At 37.2% G+C, this 13051-nt stretch overlaps 1 protein-coding gene and 1 pseudogene across 1 annotated transcript; both read right to left on the bottom strand.

The window, feature by feature from the left end:
- Positions 1–3142: 3142 nt before the first annotated feature.
- On the bottom strand, positions 3143–5231 carry LOC141835885 (cysteine proteinase 2-like). Its single transcript, XM_074723277.1, has 8 exons — positions 4967–5231; positions 4778–4899; positions 4567–4688; positions 4343–4416; positions 3997–4261; positions 3782–3913; positions 3516–3651; positions 3143–3410 (listed from the first exon to the last, which is right to left on the bottom strand). The coding sequence occupies exons 1-8, from the start codon at positions 5167–5169 to the stop codon at positions 3370–3372; spliced, it is 1095 nt and encodes a 364-aa protein (XP_074579378.1). The 5' UTR covers positions 5170–5231; the 3' UTR covers positions 3143–3369.
- Positions 5232–10957: 5726 nt separating this feature from the next.
- On the bottom strand, positions 10958–12639 carry LOC141836076 (glucan endo-1,3-beta-glucosidase 3-like; annotated as a pseudogene).
- Positions 12640–13051: the final 412 nt, after the last annotated feature.

Raw genomic sequence — 13051 nt, 5'->3', positions numbered from 1 at the left:
TCCTTCAGAAGATCAACCTTTGCTCTTCTTCCTCTTCCGTAAGATTTTCAATTTCGTGGAGACGACACCCTATGAAACGATGACTATTCCGTTACATTCAGATACATCGTCTTTCAATGTATGCATTTAATTTCTACTATAGATATCAATGAAACTAGATCTAACTTGTTTTGTTTTGCTATATACGAGTTCATATATGCTTCTAGAATTCACGAGGTTAGGAAAATAAATTTCCCAATATTATTTCCTTGTCCGCGACAATGACATCTTCCTCTTCTCGGGTTTCCCTTGCATTCCATAAGCACTTTGCATTCATCTTCTCTTGCTACACTTGCCTATTCCAATATAGGTGGAGTCAAGTGAGCACTGTTGCGGCAAAAAATAAATGAAAATATCAAGATAAACTCTTATTTCTTTCCTTTATAGTAGGTTCTCTGTAGTATCTGGAGACCATAGATCGATGATAATTGTTATAAATTTTGTGATAGCGTCGTTGAAGTTTATGGAAGTAAAATAAATGGTCGATCTAACCTAAGAAATGGGCTAGCAATTAGGTGTCCAAGTGATGGAGCACTAGATGAGTTCGGTGACATTAGAAGTTTGATGAAGGTAACAATATAATGCCTTAACAAGATCAAGGTGGACATTATGTGATGTCGATAGGAAATTTTGGTGCGGTGAATAATTTCTCTCAATCTTTATACAGTTGATAAAGATACTTTTGATCTCAAAGAATTAGTGGTAATGGTGTTTCGGTCGACATATTAGTCAAGGACATCTCGCGCGGTGATGGTAGATTTGAATTGGCAAATAGATTCGATCATTTAAGGATTGAAATTGTTTTGATCAAGGAGTATTAAAGATAGGGTAACTTCAAATGTTCAGGTGTTTTATAATTGTATGCAAATTGTTAACGTAGAAAGAGTAAGTGCAGTCCAATGCTTTGTTAGACTTAGTCATGACAACTAGAAGTAAGGCAAATCTTGACATACCTTATCGATCTATCTGGATGATCTTATTTGTTGAATTTTCAAGCTATACCTTCTTTACTTTGTTCATACCATTGTAAATTTTCTCTGATTTGCAGACATAATGAATTATATGACATCTCTATATGTAATTACATAAAGAAAGAGTGATGGCCCTCCGAGCTATGATATAGTAGTAAGTACATTTTGGAATTTCCTACGACTCAGGGTTCTCAGAGAGTGTACAAAATTTATCTGCATTTGAATCATTGGGATCCTAGACCATTGTGTGGATTGTCGTTTGAGTTTTGGGTTTATCTTGATCGTCGATGAAAAATTTTCGATTATCCGAGATACTTCGATTATAAAAAGAAAAGAAAAATGATAGTGTGATAGAGTAATCATGTATTTTAAGGACACTAGGTATGTAATTGCACAATCATAAAATTATTCTTTTATTACACATAGACTATCTCACTGTTAAATAAACTTGTAAAAAGGTCCCTAAAGTAGAGCTCTTTAGTAAATCATTGGATGTGCTTGGCTATGAGAATTCATATAGTATCTAGCTAGTGTAGTCCCTATGTGGGAATCTCATAAAGGACAAGTGCAACCAATTATTAGACTAGAAATTGTCATGCCTATCTCATTGAGCACCAATCTACCTTGACATTTATTGGGGTGGGCCCTATGCAAAGGGTTGAGTATACTTTATCTATTTTCTTTTCATCTTTAAAAGATAGAATCTACCACCCTAGCGGCTCCATACGATCAGTCTCACAATCATCTGTGAAGAGATAAATCGAAAAACTGCATTACGTGATAAACACATAGCAAATTATTCTTTCGCCTTTTACTTTATCTACCTCTTTGATTTATATGAAGTGAGTATTTAGTTCAAGATAATCAATAGATTATTCAAATATTCATATTTTTCTCTAGTGGAATAAAAAATTTAAAACGTTAGTGGTTGATGAGGAGCAATGTATGCTTTTGGATTTGCTTGGTGGGCAATCTATGAGACCCAATCATCCACCTTTAAAATTATTCGGATCACAAAATTAGATATTTAGTTTATCAAAAAAAATCACTCCAAATGGAAAGAGATATGTTCTACACCTAGAGTAATTTATACACAATGGAAATATATTATCTAGGATACCAAATGTCAATGTGATATGACTAAAGGGATAGCCATTATTCCATGTTAACATCATGTCGTTACATGGATAAATCAGACCAAATTGCTTACTTGACAATCATATTGTGAAAGGCTTTACGTGAAGGGTTTGATGATTTAGCAACACACACAATACAAATGATTAGTAGTGTGAGTATGTATGATGATAAAAGCAAGCATGATACTAACACTTCAATAAAAAGTGAAATTCACCACTCTAACAATTTAACATGATTGATCTATAAAAATCGAGAAATTGTAGTTAGCTATGATGGAGGAGGATATTACTTCAGCCTCCTCGAGATTCGACCATTGCCCATTTCAATAATTCTGTTCCGTCGTAACCAACTCAACTATACTCCGGGGGCAGCATGATACTAACACTCATGCTAACACAAGATTATTTTATGTGGTTCAAAATTTTTACCATTCTATGACCTATTTATTACATGGTTAGCAGGTCACCTCTATAACATTTAATTGTAATGATTAAGTGTTTAATTTATTCATAAAACTATAGAAGATTAAATTAAAAATCAATTAACAGTTAACTGAGTTTCTAATTAGAGGGAAACAAAATAACATTTAGGTATAACAAGTGACATAACTCATAGACTATATTTGCCTATTACATGACCTTGGGCAATAAAAATTACACAGATTTGATTACTTCCTTCACATGTGCCCATGTGAGCCAGTGAACTCCCATGTTAGGGCATACACATGGTATCCCTCTTTGTCAACACAATACACAATGAAGAAAAGCAAGAAGACAAGTGCACATGTTCATCAATTGTAGTTCAACAAATGTGGACCGACTTTCATTAATCCTAGTTTTAATGATCATGGATCTCACGCTACCAGTATGCATTATTTTAGTAGATGCCCAACTGTCAAGAGTGGGGATCACAAATTGCATTGTTGCAATTGACAAATGACTTCTACAAATGATCATAGTTCCTTTTACCATTTATTTTAGGGTTTATGGGAGCAGTTGCACATACAATAGCAATGCTAAATTATTATAATCCTCACCCGATTGAGAATCTTTACAGGCGGAGTTGCATTTGTGTACATGTGGTACTAATTACCTTTATTTACAAACCCCTGAAGAAAGCATAATAGACTGTTTAGAACAATACCTTACCAGCGGCATATAAAGCCATTAATGTCATACAAATATGGATTCAATCGGAGAGGCAGGCGTCGCCGGAGATGGCTCTACACGTCTAGAATAGGATACGAAGCACATGTCGCAACCCCTGCATCAAGATGAATGATCAGATAAATCTTCTCGCTTCTAAAACTCTTGTTTATATATCAGTATGAAAGATTTAGACTAGGGGTTGAGAAGTGGGGAGACTTACCACACATGTTCTTCCCCATTTCCATTTTGAAGTAGCCATCCACACCCCAATAGTCTCCCCACGAGTTCTTGATGAGCCAATACGGGATGCCGTTCTCCACCCCGTAACCAACAGCTAGAACAGCATGGTTCACATCCTAAGAGGAAAACACAATTTGCATCATCATAAATAGATCGTATGCCTCAAAATTGACAGAGGACTAACTGTGGAACAGGGTTTTAAGATGTGAATTAGTCAAGATGCAGTTTTTAGTAATCGTAGCTAACCATGGGAGTTTTGCCACAGGTTTTGCTGGTGTAGACTCCTCCCTTGTAGAGCCTGAAATCCCTCACCACCTGGAAAGCAACGCTGACCGGTCGAACCAATCCCACTGCATACTTCAGCTCATCCTCGGCACCCTGTTCATCATTATACATACTCACACACCTCGTTGTTAATCAAATTGATTGATGAGAAAGGAGGTAGATGAGTAACTAATTACCAGAGTGATATTGACAGAATCGAGAACTTTTACGCCTACGTTTTCAGAGTTGAATTTACAGTAGCCATTAACGCCTTTGTAGGGATAAGCTTCTTCGGTATCCAAGCCTCCGTTGTATTTGATGTACTCGAAGGCCTGGGAAGGCAACCCTCCGTTGCAGCCGAAGTTGTTGAAAGCATAACCACAGTCAACCAGTTGCTGCTCCGAGAGGGAGATGTCCTTTCCTGTGGCCTGCTTGTAGGCCGCTTCCAGTGCACCGGTCGTGCTACACGTCGAACAGTTGATCTTCATTGATTGCGAGCACTCGAAAACAAAGAGATTGAAATTGGAGGAGAGAAAAAAACACCTGAAGGTCCAGCAAGATCCACAGTGCCCTTGATCTTTCACCGGACTCACTATCCCTGATTCTCTCCAGTCTTTCTGTTAACATAGTTAATGCTTCGATCATAAGTTTTCATTTGGATTTTTGTTTGTAAAATAAATAAAAGATCATGAATTCAAAATCAGTTGTTGCAGCAGATCTGATCGATGATAAAATCAGTATCAGATGGGTTTAATGATTTGAATCACCGTGGCCGGGAGCTCCACCTCCGCCATCTGATGGTTCTGGTTCCTCTTCAGCGTGGCCGAGCAGTTCTGCGCCGCCCCGAGCCGGCTCGCGCGGAACTCCTCCCAGGTCATGTCCGCGAAACCTGCAGCATGAATCGCGACACATGTATCAGCCAGCGACGACATCCGACGGCCAAGGTAGGCATCGTGATCATTCCGACTCCGATCTTACTGTTGATTCCCAGCCGGTACGGCAACCCCTTCCTGTTCGTTGAGCGGATCAGCGCCAGGTTCTCCGCGAACACCGCGAACCTTTTCCGTATCTCCTCCGCGCTGCCGTAGGACTTCCCATACCTGCCAATTAACGGCGATCAGAGAGAGAGAGACAGAGAGAGAGAAAGAAGCGTTGTCGATTAAGTACCTGAGAGCGAAGCCGGCGAAGCGAAGAGAATCGCGGGAGCGGCCGAGCACGGCAAGCAGAGACGAGTGGAGCGATTCGCGGTCAGTGACGTACCGGATCGGGTTCGCGTCTGGCTCGTCGACGCTTGCGCGTGCCGAGGAGAAGGAGGCGACGGCGAAGAGGAGGGCGAGGAGGCGGAGGAGGAGGGGGAAGCGACGAGCCATGTGGCTGCGGCGGCGGCCTTCCGAGCTACTTGGATTGCTCGCCTGGATGGAATGGAAGGGGGCACTCGTCGGATGGCGGAAATAAAGAGAATAGGGCGAGCTACTTCCACGGATGTCGTAGGCACTGACGTTGCCAGCCCAATCAACGATCAGGATATTTTTAAGGTCCGTAGATTTTTTTCAACAAGTTAACAAAAAGTCGCACTCAAAATTACGGAATTTTCACAGGACGAATAACATATTATTAGTTGACAGATGGCACATTTATTTTCGAAAATACTTTTTCGATCTTTCAATTTTAAATTATTAATTTTTTATTTAAATCATCATTTTTATTATTTTTTTATCTTTTTTAATAGTTAATTAAAAATAATAAATTCTCAAAAGACGGATCTGAAATTTCAGAAGCTTTTCAAAAGACACTGATTCCCAATTTATCCCTCCCATCTACAATTGATTTCGTTCATATTTTTCTAAAGCATAAGCCACATTTTATTTTTAAAAAAATTATTGATTTAGATGCATGAAGTAATGTTGAGTTCTGTACTTACCTTACATCTTTCTATTTTACACACAACTTATACCATCCTAAAACAGACAATCCGATGAAATTTTAATAGAGTAAAAATATCGACGGAAAGAGTAAATGAGTAAACATTAAAAGGTGATCTAAAATTTTGACGCCGCTCAAACTTTGAAGACTGGGTGTTCTCCAAAGAAGAATGATCAATGTTTCAGCATAGCAACTCATTCGATATTTTCTCATCAATTCTCTTCGAGATTTTCTCATGTATGTTTCTGGTTATTTGTTTATTTATATTGATTATGATAGAAAAGATTATTTTAGGGTTTTTTTATCCTCCATTTCTATGTAGTTGAGGTTTTTGTAAAGTTGATGTCGTAAATAAATCATCCGATTATAAATGATTAGTTTTCTTATATAAGATATTATATGGTTAGCAAACGGGAAAAAATATATTTAGAAATTCAAGTTTCTCCAATTTATTAGTAGTGTTTTTTTATAACTTGGTATTGAAATTTCAAAACCTAAAAGATATACAATAGTTACAAACCGTAACATAGTAGTGCTGAATATTATATTCCAACACCACTCTGGTGTTGAACTTTCTATTGTGGTCCTGATGATTTAAATTCAACACCCTATTGGTTCTGTGCCAATTTGCATGGAATCATAACTTCGTTTACGAGACCCAAGATCAGGCTTGATACTATATCTACTTTCTCCACACTCATCTCTTCCATTATAAGTCAAAACCCATTGATAGATTTAGCTATTTTAGATTAGACCCATTCTAATTCCTGTGAGTTTATTAGATGCATTAGAGCCTAAATGTACCCTCATTTACTGGTTTAAGGCCTTCCCAAGACTGATCAAAAGGTTTTGAAATTTTTAGAACTCATTTGTCCTATTCTTCTAAGAACAACACCATAGTAGTGCTGATTTTCAAAATCATCACCACCCTATGAGAAGAACACAACACTGTGATATTGATTTTCGAAGACCAACACCACTATGGTTCTGGTTTTTAAAGACCAACACCACTATTGTGCTGGTCTTTAAAAACTAGCACCACAATCTGTGTCAGGTAGCACGTGACTATAACTTTGCATATGTGTCTCAAGATCAAGATTGGACATTATATATATCTTCTACACACTAATATCTCACATCTCATTGCAAGTGAAATCCAAGTCCCTTAAGTCCATTAATGAATTTCACTCAAAATCTATTGATTGATGTAAAGAGATATGATCCGATCCATTCCAAGTCTTGTAGTCTTCTTTAGTGCTTCTCATTCTGACCATGCCCTAAAGTCTCAGATTCAAGTCCTTCATAGTCGGACACAATATGTTTTTAAAAAATTCATCCTGGGGGTCATAACTTCTTGTATTAGGATCAGAACTGTAGGACCGATCTATATAATTGTGATGAGTGCAATATTTTTTTCAGGGGTAACTATATTTTTGATAAACTTGAATCATGTATGACCTTCATTGATTCATATTTAATGGAGAGATAACGAGCTACTCAATAGTCCATAAATGTAGCTACAAGTAATATTCTATCTTCTTGTGAAAATAATAATCTAGTGAATAAAAACAAAAATACAAGTAATTTTATATTTGAACTAAATGAAGAAGCAAATCCATTACATGCTGAGGTACATAATAATAGTACCGTATTTGAAGAATATTTTGAGGCAACATGTAGTCAACAAGAAGATTCAGATATTCAGATTAAAGAGGAATTAGAATGCAATACATATTTAGAGGTATTGATAGCCAATGATATCCAATTTGACCAAGCTGATTTTAACTTAAATCAGTACAGTGATTTAGAGAAGCAGTTCCCAAATTGCTGATGATCCATATGTTATGAATTCATTATTAATACCAAGTTTAATTGTAGAGGCAATAGAAAAATATGAATTTTTGTTGGACATGTTTTTCCCTCCCGACAAGAGTTCAAGGCTAAACTTGTAAGATATGTTATGTTTAAAAATATCAAATACAATCTAGTTGACATCCAGCTAAATAAAATTAAAGCTATTTACTTCAATCAACTATGTACATGGAGAGTAGTAGCTAGGGGAGATGTGGAGTTCACAGTTACAAAATATATAAAAGAATACCAATATCGCAGCCTTAGGGAAACACTTGATCGCAAAGCTTGCACATCCACATTTGTAGCATCTCAAGTTAAAGAGCAGTTTGTTGCTTCTGAATAGTACAAACTAAGGTTTATTCAAAGAGATATGAAAGCTAGGTTTGACATTTCCAAATCATATAAGAAAGCATATCTAGCCCAGGAGAAAGTATTGAAGAAAGTGGTTGGTGGTTATGAGTAGCCTTATAGAGATCTTTCAATGCATTTGCATGAGTTAAGATATAGGGACCTTAATACTTATATGACACTACATAGACATGACGATAATAATTTCCAATATTGTTTCTGAGCTTTTGATACTTGTGGGAGAGTATTCATGTCCTATCTATGCAAATTAATTGGAATTGATGATGCACATCTTAGTGACAAGTATTATGGTGTGTTGTTGATGGCAACAATAGTTAATGGTAATGATAATATCCTCCTGGTTTGCTTTGGAATTACTGAAGTTGAATATGGGTCTGCTTGGGAGTGATTTTTGGATCATGAAAAGAAATTCTTTGCTATCAATACACAGTAAATAAGCATTGTATCAAATAGACATCATAGTATTATATCAGCAGTTAGAAAAATCTATCTAATTGCCCATCATGCTTTTTGTTGCTACCACTTGTCTTGTAATATGGTAACAGATACTCAGGATAGGTCTGCTATAGGCTTATTTTGGGCAGCAACAAGAGCTAGTATAACATTCCAGTATGACTAACCAGTCCATTCTTACAAGACATTTAGTTGCATATCAATAGCTACAAAATATTGATTCTAAAAGATGGCTTAACACACACACACTTTAGTGGGAGAAAGTATACAATGCTAACCATCAATTGTTCAGAGAGTTTAAGTGCTTTGTTCAAGGATACACATGAACTCCTCATTAACAGTTTAATTGATAATACAAGAAGAAAGGTAGTTCAATATTTCTTTAACTATAGGGAGACAAAGAAGTTTTCCCTTTAGCTTCAAAGAATATTATTTTAATAATAAATAAATTAAAAAATTAAACTATTTTAATTTTAAAAAATGCCCTATTAACTTTTGCCCTACGAAATAAACTAACACCACCTAAATACCGATTGATACGGCTGCGTAATATATATTGGCATCTTTATTTTTTTTGAAAAAAAAATGCTTTAAAATTTGCAAGAATCATACCAACATTCATGTGCCAAAGGAATTTGAAATGTTCACATTATCATAATTTACATACGACAAAAGTAGGATAATTGAGCAGATAAAAGAGAGGGGAAAAAAAACAAAGCTTGTAAAGGAATTTGAGATTTTCACACCATCATAATTTACATAAGACAAAAGTAGGATAATTGAGGAGACAAAAAAGAGGGGGAAAAAACAAAGCTTGTAAAGGAATTCAATTATTGGACGGCTTGAGAGGATTTTTTTTTAATCGAAAATGATAGTTTTGATTGATAACTCCAATTATGATTAAAAATCTCATCTTCGTCGTGCTACTTCAAGGGCGAAGAAAATAGGATCTCGGGGCTACGGTGTAGTAGCAAGGCACCTAGGCAGTTTCTTATACATTAGTGCAGGATGAATTTCTTTTAATGGAAGATTGATTTAAGAACGCTGAATTGTTGGCTGTCCACCGTGAGTGTTTCTTGATTTATCTTGATTATCAATGAAAAATTTTCATAAAATAATATCGATCACTCTTAGGATTAATCGGTACCTAGTATCAACTATAAAAAAAATAAATAAAATGTCTAGAAATTTTCAGACGGAGACAAAGCTATTTGCTCAAGTCAAATCTAACTGACCTAGCTAATTATGCAAGAAAACTTTTCCTTCGCCCTAACAAAGAGTGGACCTCAACTTGTTTTGCAAAGGTCCAACACGGCCCAAAAGGCTCATATAATTATCAGTAGATTTTCTTGTATAAAAAAGAATTTTGATGGCCTTAGAACCTCACTAAAGGAGACATTAAAGCCACTTCTCTATGGAACAACAATTTGATCTCACGCAACCGCAAGACGGAATAACCATGCAATGAGAATTCAATTTTCATATAGGGTATTTTTGAACGATGCTCCTATTGATGACGTTGCCTGTCGGACTAGGAGCCATCTACATTTTTCAAATTTATGCGATGGATGATTTGTAGGATCAAATTATTCATTTTTAAAATTAATCAAATTATAAAAATTAAATATCTAGATTATAAAAAAATAATTCAATCTGTATATATATAATCAACTAAATGTTGGAATTATTTGAAATTTTGACCATTTTAGCGCATCAAATTAAATTGAATCAAAATACTTTTGATAATAGCATATGAATGCCTCATTTTATATTGTCCATAGGCAGAGATGTGGAGAAAAATAAAGTCAAAAATTAAAAGAGCCTTTACAATTATTATTTTTATTCAAAGGACATTTTTAAAAACAAAATAAAATAAAATAGCACCTTAAAAAATATTCTTATGTCGTAACAACGGAATATATATTAGAATGTGTTAAAATAAATTATTTTATAAGTTTAACTTGGTCAATAATATTATACATAGAGTACTTTTATATAAATTATTTTTTATTAATTTAATCAAAATTATTTAAATTATTTTAAATGATCAAAAGTAACAACTATTATAATATAATAATAATTTAATATATGTTATAATAATTGATATAAAAATACTTATGTTTTTAATTAAATTAAATCAATTTAATTTAATATTGTAGCAGATGCATAATAACTTATATCATAACTGCTACGATAACAATTTGCACGAGAGTAATTTTAGATAGAAAATATGTTAGAACGTTCTTTTATGGGAGACTTGCTTTAAAATCCCCGATGACAAAGTTGTCTTCGTTGTCAGTCCCCACCCATGTTTTCCTTTGCATGCACTCCCCAATCTCCACAATCTTTAGTTTCAACTCCCCCAATACATAATTTTACAAATTTACCCTCCACCTCCTGCTACCTTTTTCTTCTCTTGAAAATATTTTCCTTGATAAATGGATGTCTTTTCCCCTTCGCTCTCCCTGTCGCCTCCTGTTGCTCTCACCTCCACCTCCTCTTCGTCTTCTTCCTTTCCTTGGAAGCGTAGAGGTTCGCATCCAAAGCTGGGCTCCCACCTCATGGCCGCCGGATTAGGTTTCCATTGTACGCGGCGGCGTTCTCCGCCGCCGCGTCGGTCTCCTTGGTGTCGCCCTTCGACGGCCACCCCGTCTCCGACGCCACGATCTTGATGTCGTCGTACTTGAGCGCCGACATCGCCACGAACACCGCGTCGATTTGGGCGTCGAAGAGGCTGTAATACTTGAGTCCGTTACCGGCGTCGACGACTCCGGAATTAGGACGGAACAGGGCGTAATCAAGGGAAATGACATCGGAATTCGCTTCGTAGGCGAAGAAAGGGTAGGCATTGATCATGAGATACGAGCCGGTCTGTCGCAGAAACTCTAGCATCGGCTAGATCACCGTCTCTACTAGCTCCGGCCGGAAGCTGCCGGAGGAGGAGGGGTAGGAGTTTTGGAGCGCCGTGAGGGTGATGGGGGACGAGATCTTGACGTCGGCGTCGAGATGGAGGTGGGCGAGCGCGGTGTGGACGTTCTGCATCGTCGGGACGAGGAAGTTGGTGATGTTGCGGGGGAAGACGAAAACCTCATTCCCGACGGCGATGGAGTGGATCTGGGTGGAGGGGTAGTAGGCGGCGACCTTGCGCTGCACCCATTGCAGAGCGAAGCCCAGACGGGCGGCGACGGAGGCGAGGAGCTCGTTGGGCACGGTGACTACCACCTTGATGCCGGAGCCGACGAGGGCGCGTAGGACGGACGGGTCAGCGTCGTATAGCTTGACGTGGCCAATGTCGTTGGATTTCAGCAGCTCCACCACTTTGGTCGCCGGAGGCAGGTTGTTGGCCACCCTGCCGTAGTTGACACCGACGTTTCCGGCTTCTGCAACCAAATAAACTGCCATTGAACGAAAGAAAGCTAATTTCGAACTCAGAAAAAGGTGATTTTTCTTGCCGTACCGGAAACAGAGGAGGCGAGGAAGGAGAACAACAAGATGGAACAAAATGGAAGAAGCTCCATGACCTGAAACAGAGCATGAAATGAGATGAATAATCTAGATAAAGGAAGAAAAAATAGCAGATTCGAAGAATGAGGAGAACTCACCACCAGTGTAGTTTGATTTCTTTCTCAGATTGCAAGGATTAGGGATGGAGAAAGCGACGGAGAGAGCAGAGTGAGCAGAGCGAAGGAAGAAGACGAAGTGCACTCTTAAGTGGCAGTATCAGCATGCAATTAGGGAAATTTCATTTTGGTCCTCGAACTTATTAAAAATGTTAATCGGCCCTCAATTAGGGAATTTCAATTTTATATCTATTTTTTTAGATATAAAATTCTAAATATAGTTTTAAATTTTTAATTAGCTTTTATATTATAAACATAACATTGTTCGTAGGGGGCTAATTGATGGTTGCCTCATGGTATTCTTTATTTTGCTAATCTAGAATTTTATTAGAGGATAAAATTATTCCTACCTATAATAAAGATTTAAGGAGGATAAAATTTCCTATAATAAAGTTTTATTTGAATTATTCTTTGATCCTGGATAAGATCACGAGCAATGCATAGATCAAGTTTTGCATTTTTTTTTGTTAACGTTTGCGAATCTAGATAAACCCAATAGTGTTTATATAAAGCTTTGATCAGTGCATGAATGACATAGCTTCGACCAACGTCCTCCTTCTGCGACTGCCCGAGCTTTGACACGACCACGTCCATCTTCTGCCGGAAGATCATCCCCAACATCCGAGATCGTCCAGAAATTTCTACGTGTTGGATAACAAAGAAATTTTTATTTTTTATTTTTTTGCACTTATTTAAAATTTAAAAAGTGTGGAGTTGTCACACTTTCAATTCATTGTATTCGCCTACTCTACCAGAGGTTTTCTTCTAGTAGAGAGATTTAGTGAATTGTCCACATGAAAGATCCAAGGGACCTGGGCCTTTGAGTAGAGTCGTCGGAGGCTACGAATGAAGTAAAACTTTCGTGTTAGCTTGTGTTGTGATTTTTCATATTTTATTTTTCCGCTGTGCACAATTTTTGACGTATTTAAAATTACTAAAAGTCACGTGATTCACCCCCCTCTCACGTGCACTCGATCCAACAGGGATGACCGTCACTTGCGATGTTGAGGATAGGGAGGGATGTGAGAGATAT

This window comes from Curcuma longa, chromosome 10 (genome assembly GCF_044706935.1).
Source record: "Curcuma longa cultivar G26 ecotype Majalengka, Jawa Barat chromosome 10, ITB_CL_G26_1.1, whole genome shotgun sequence".
NCBI classification, from domain to species: domain Eukaryota; kingdom Viridiplantae; phylum Streptophyta; class Magnoliopsida; order Zingiberales; family Zingiberaceae; genus Curcuma; species Curcuma longa.
Note: the sequence above shows the minus strand (reverse complement) of the source record. Positions and strands in the feature narration are given on the sequence as shown.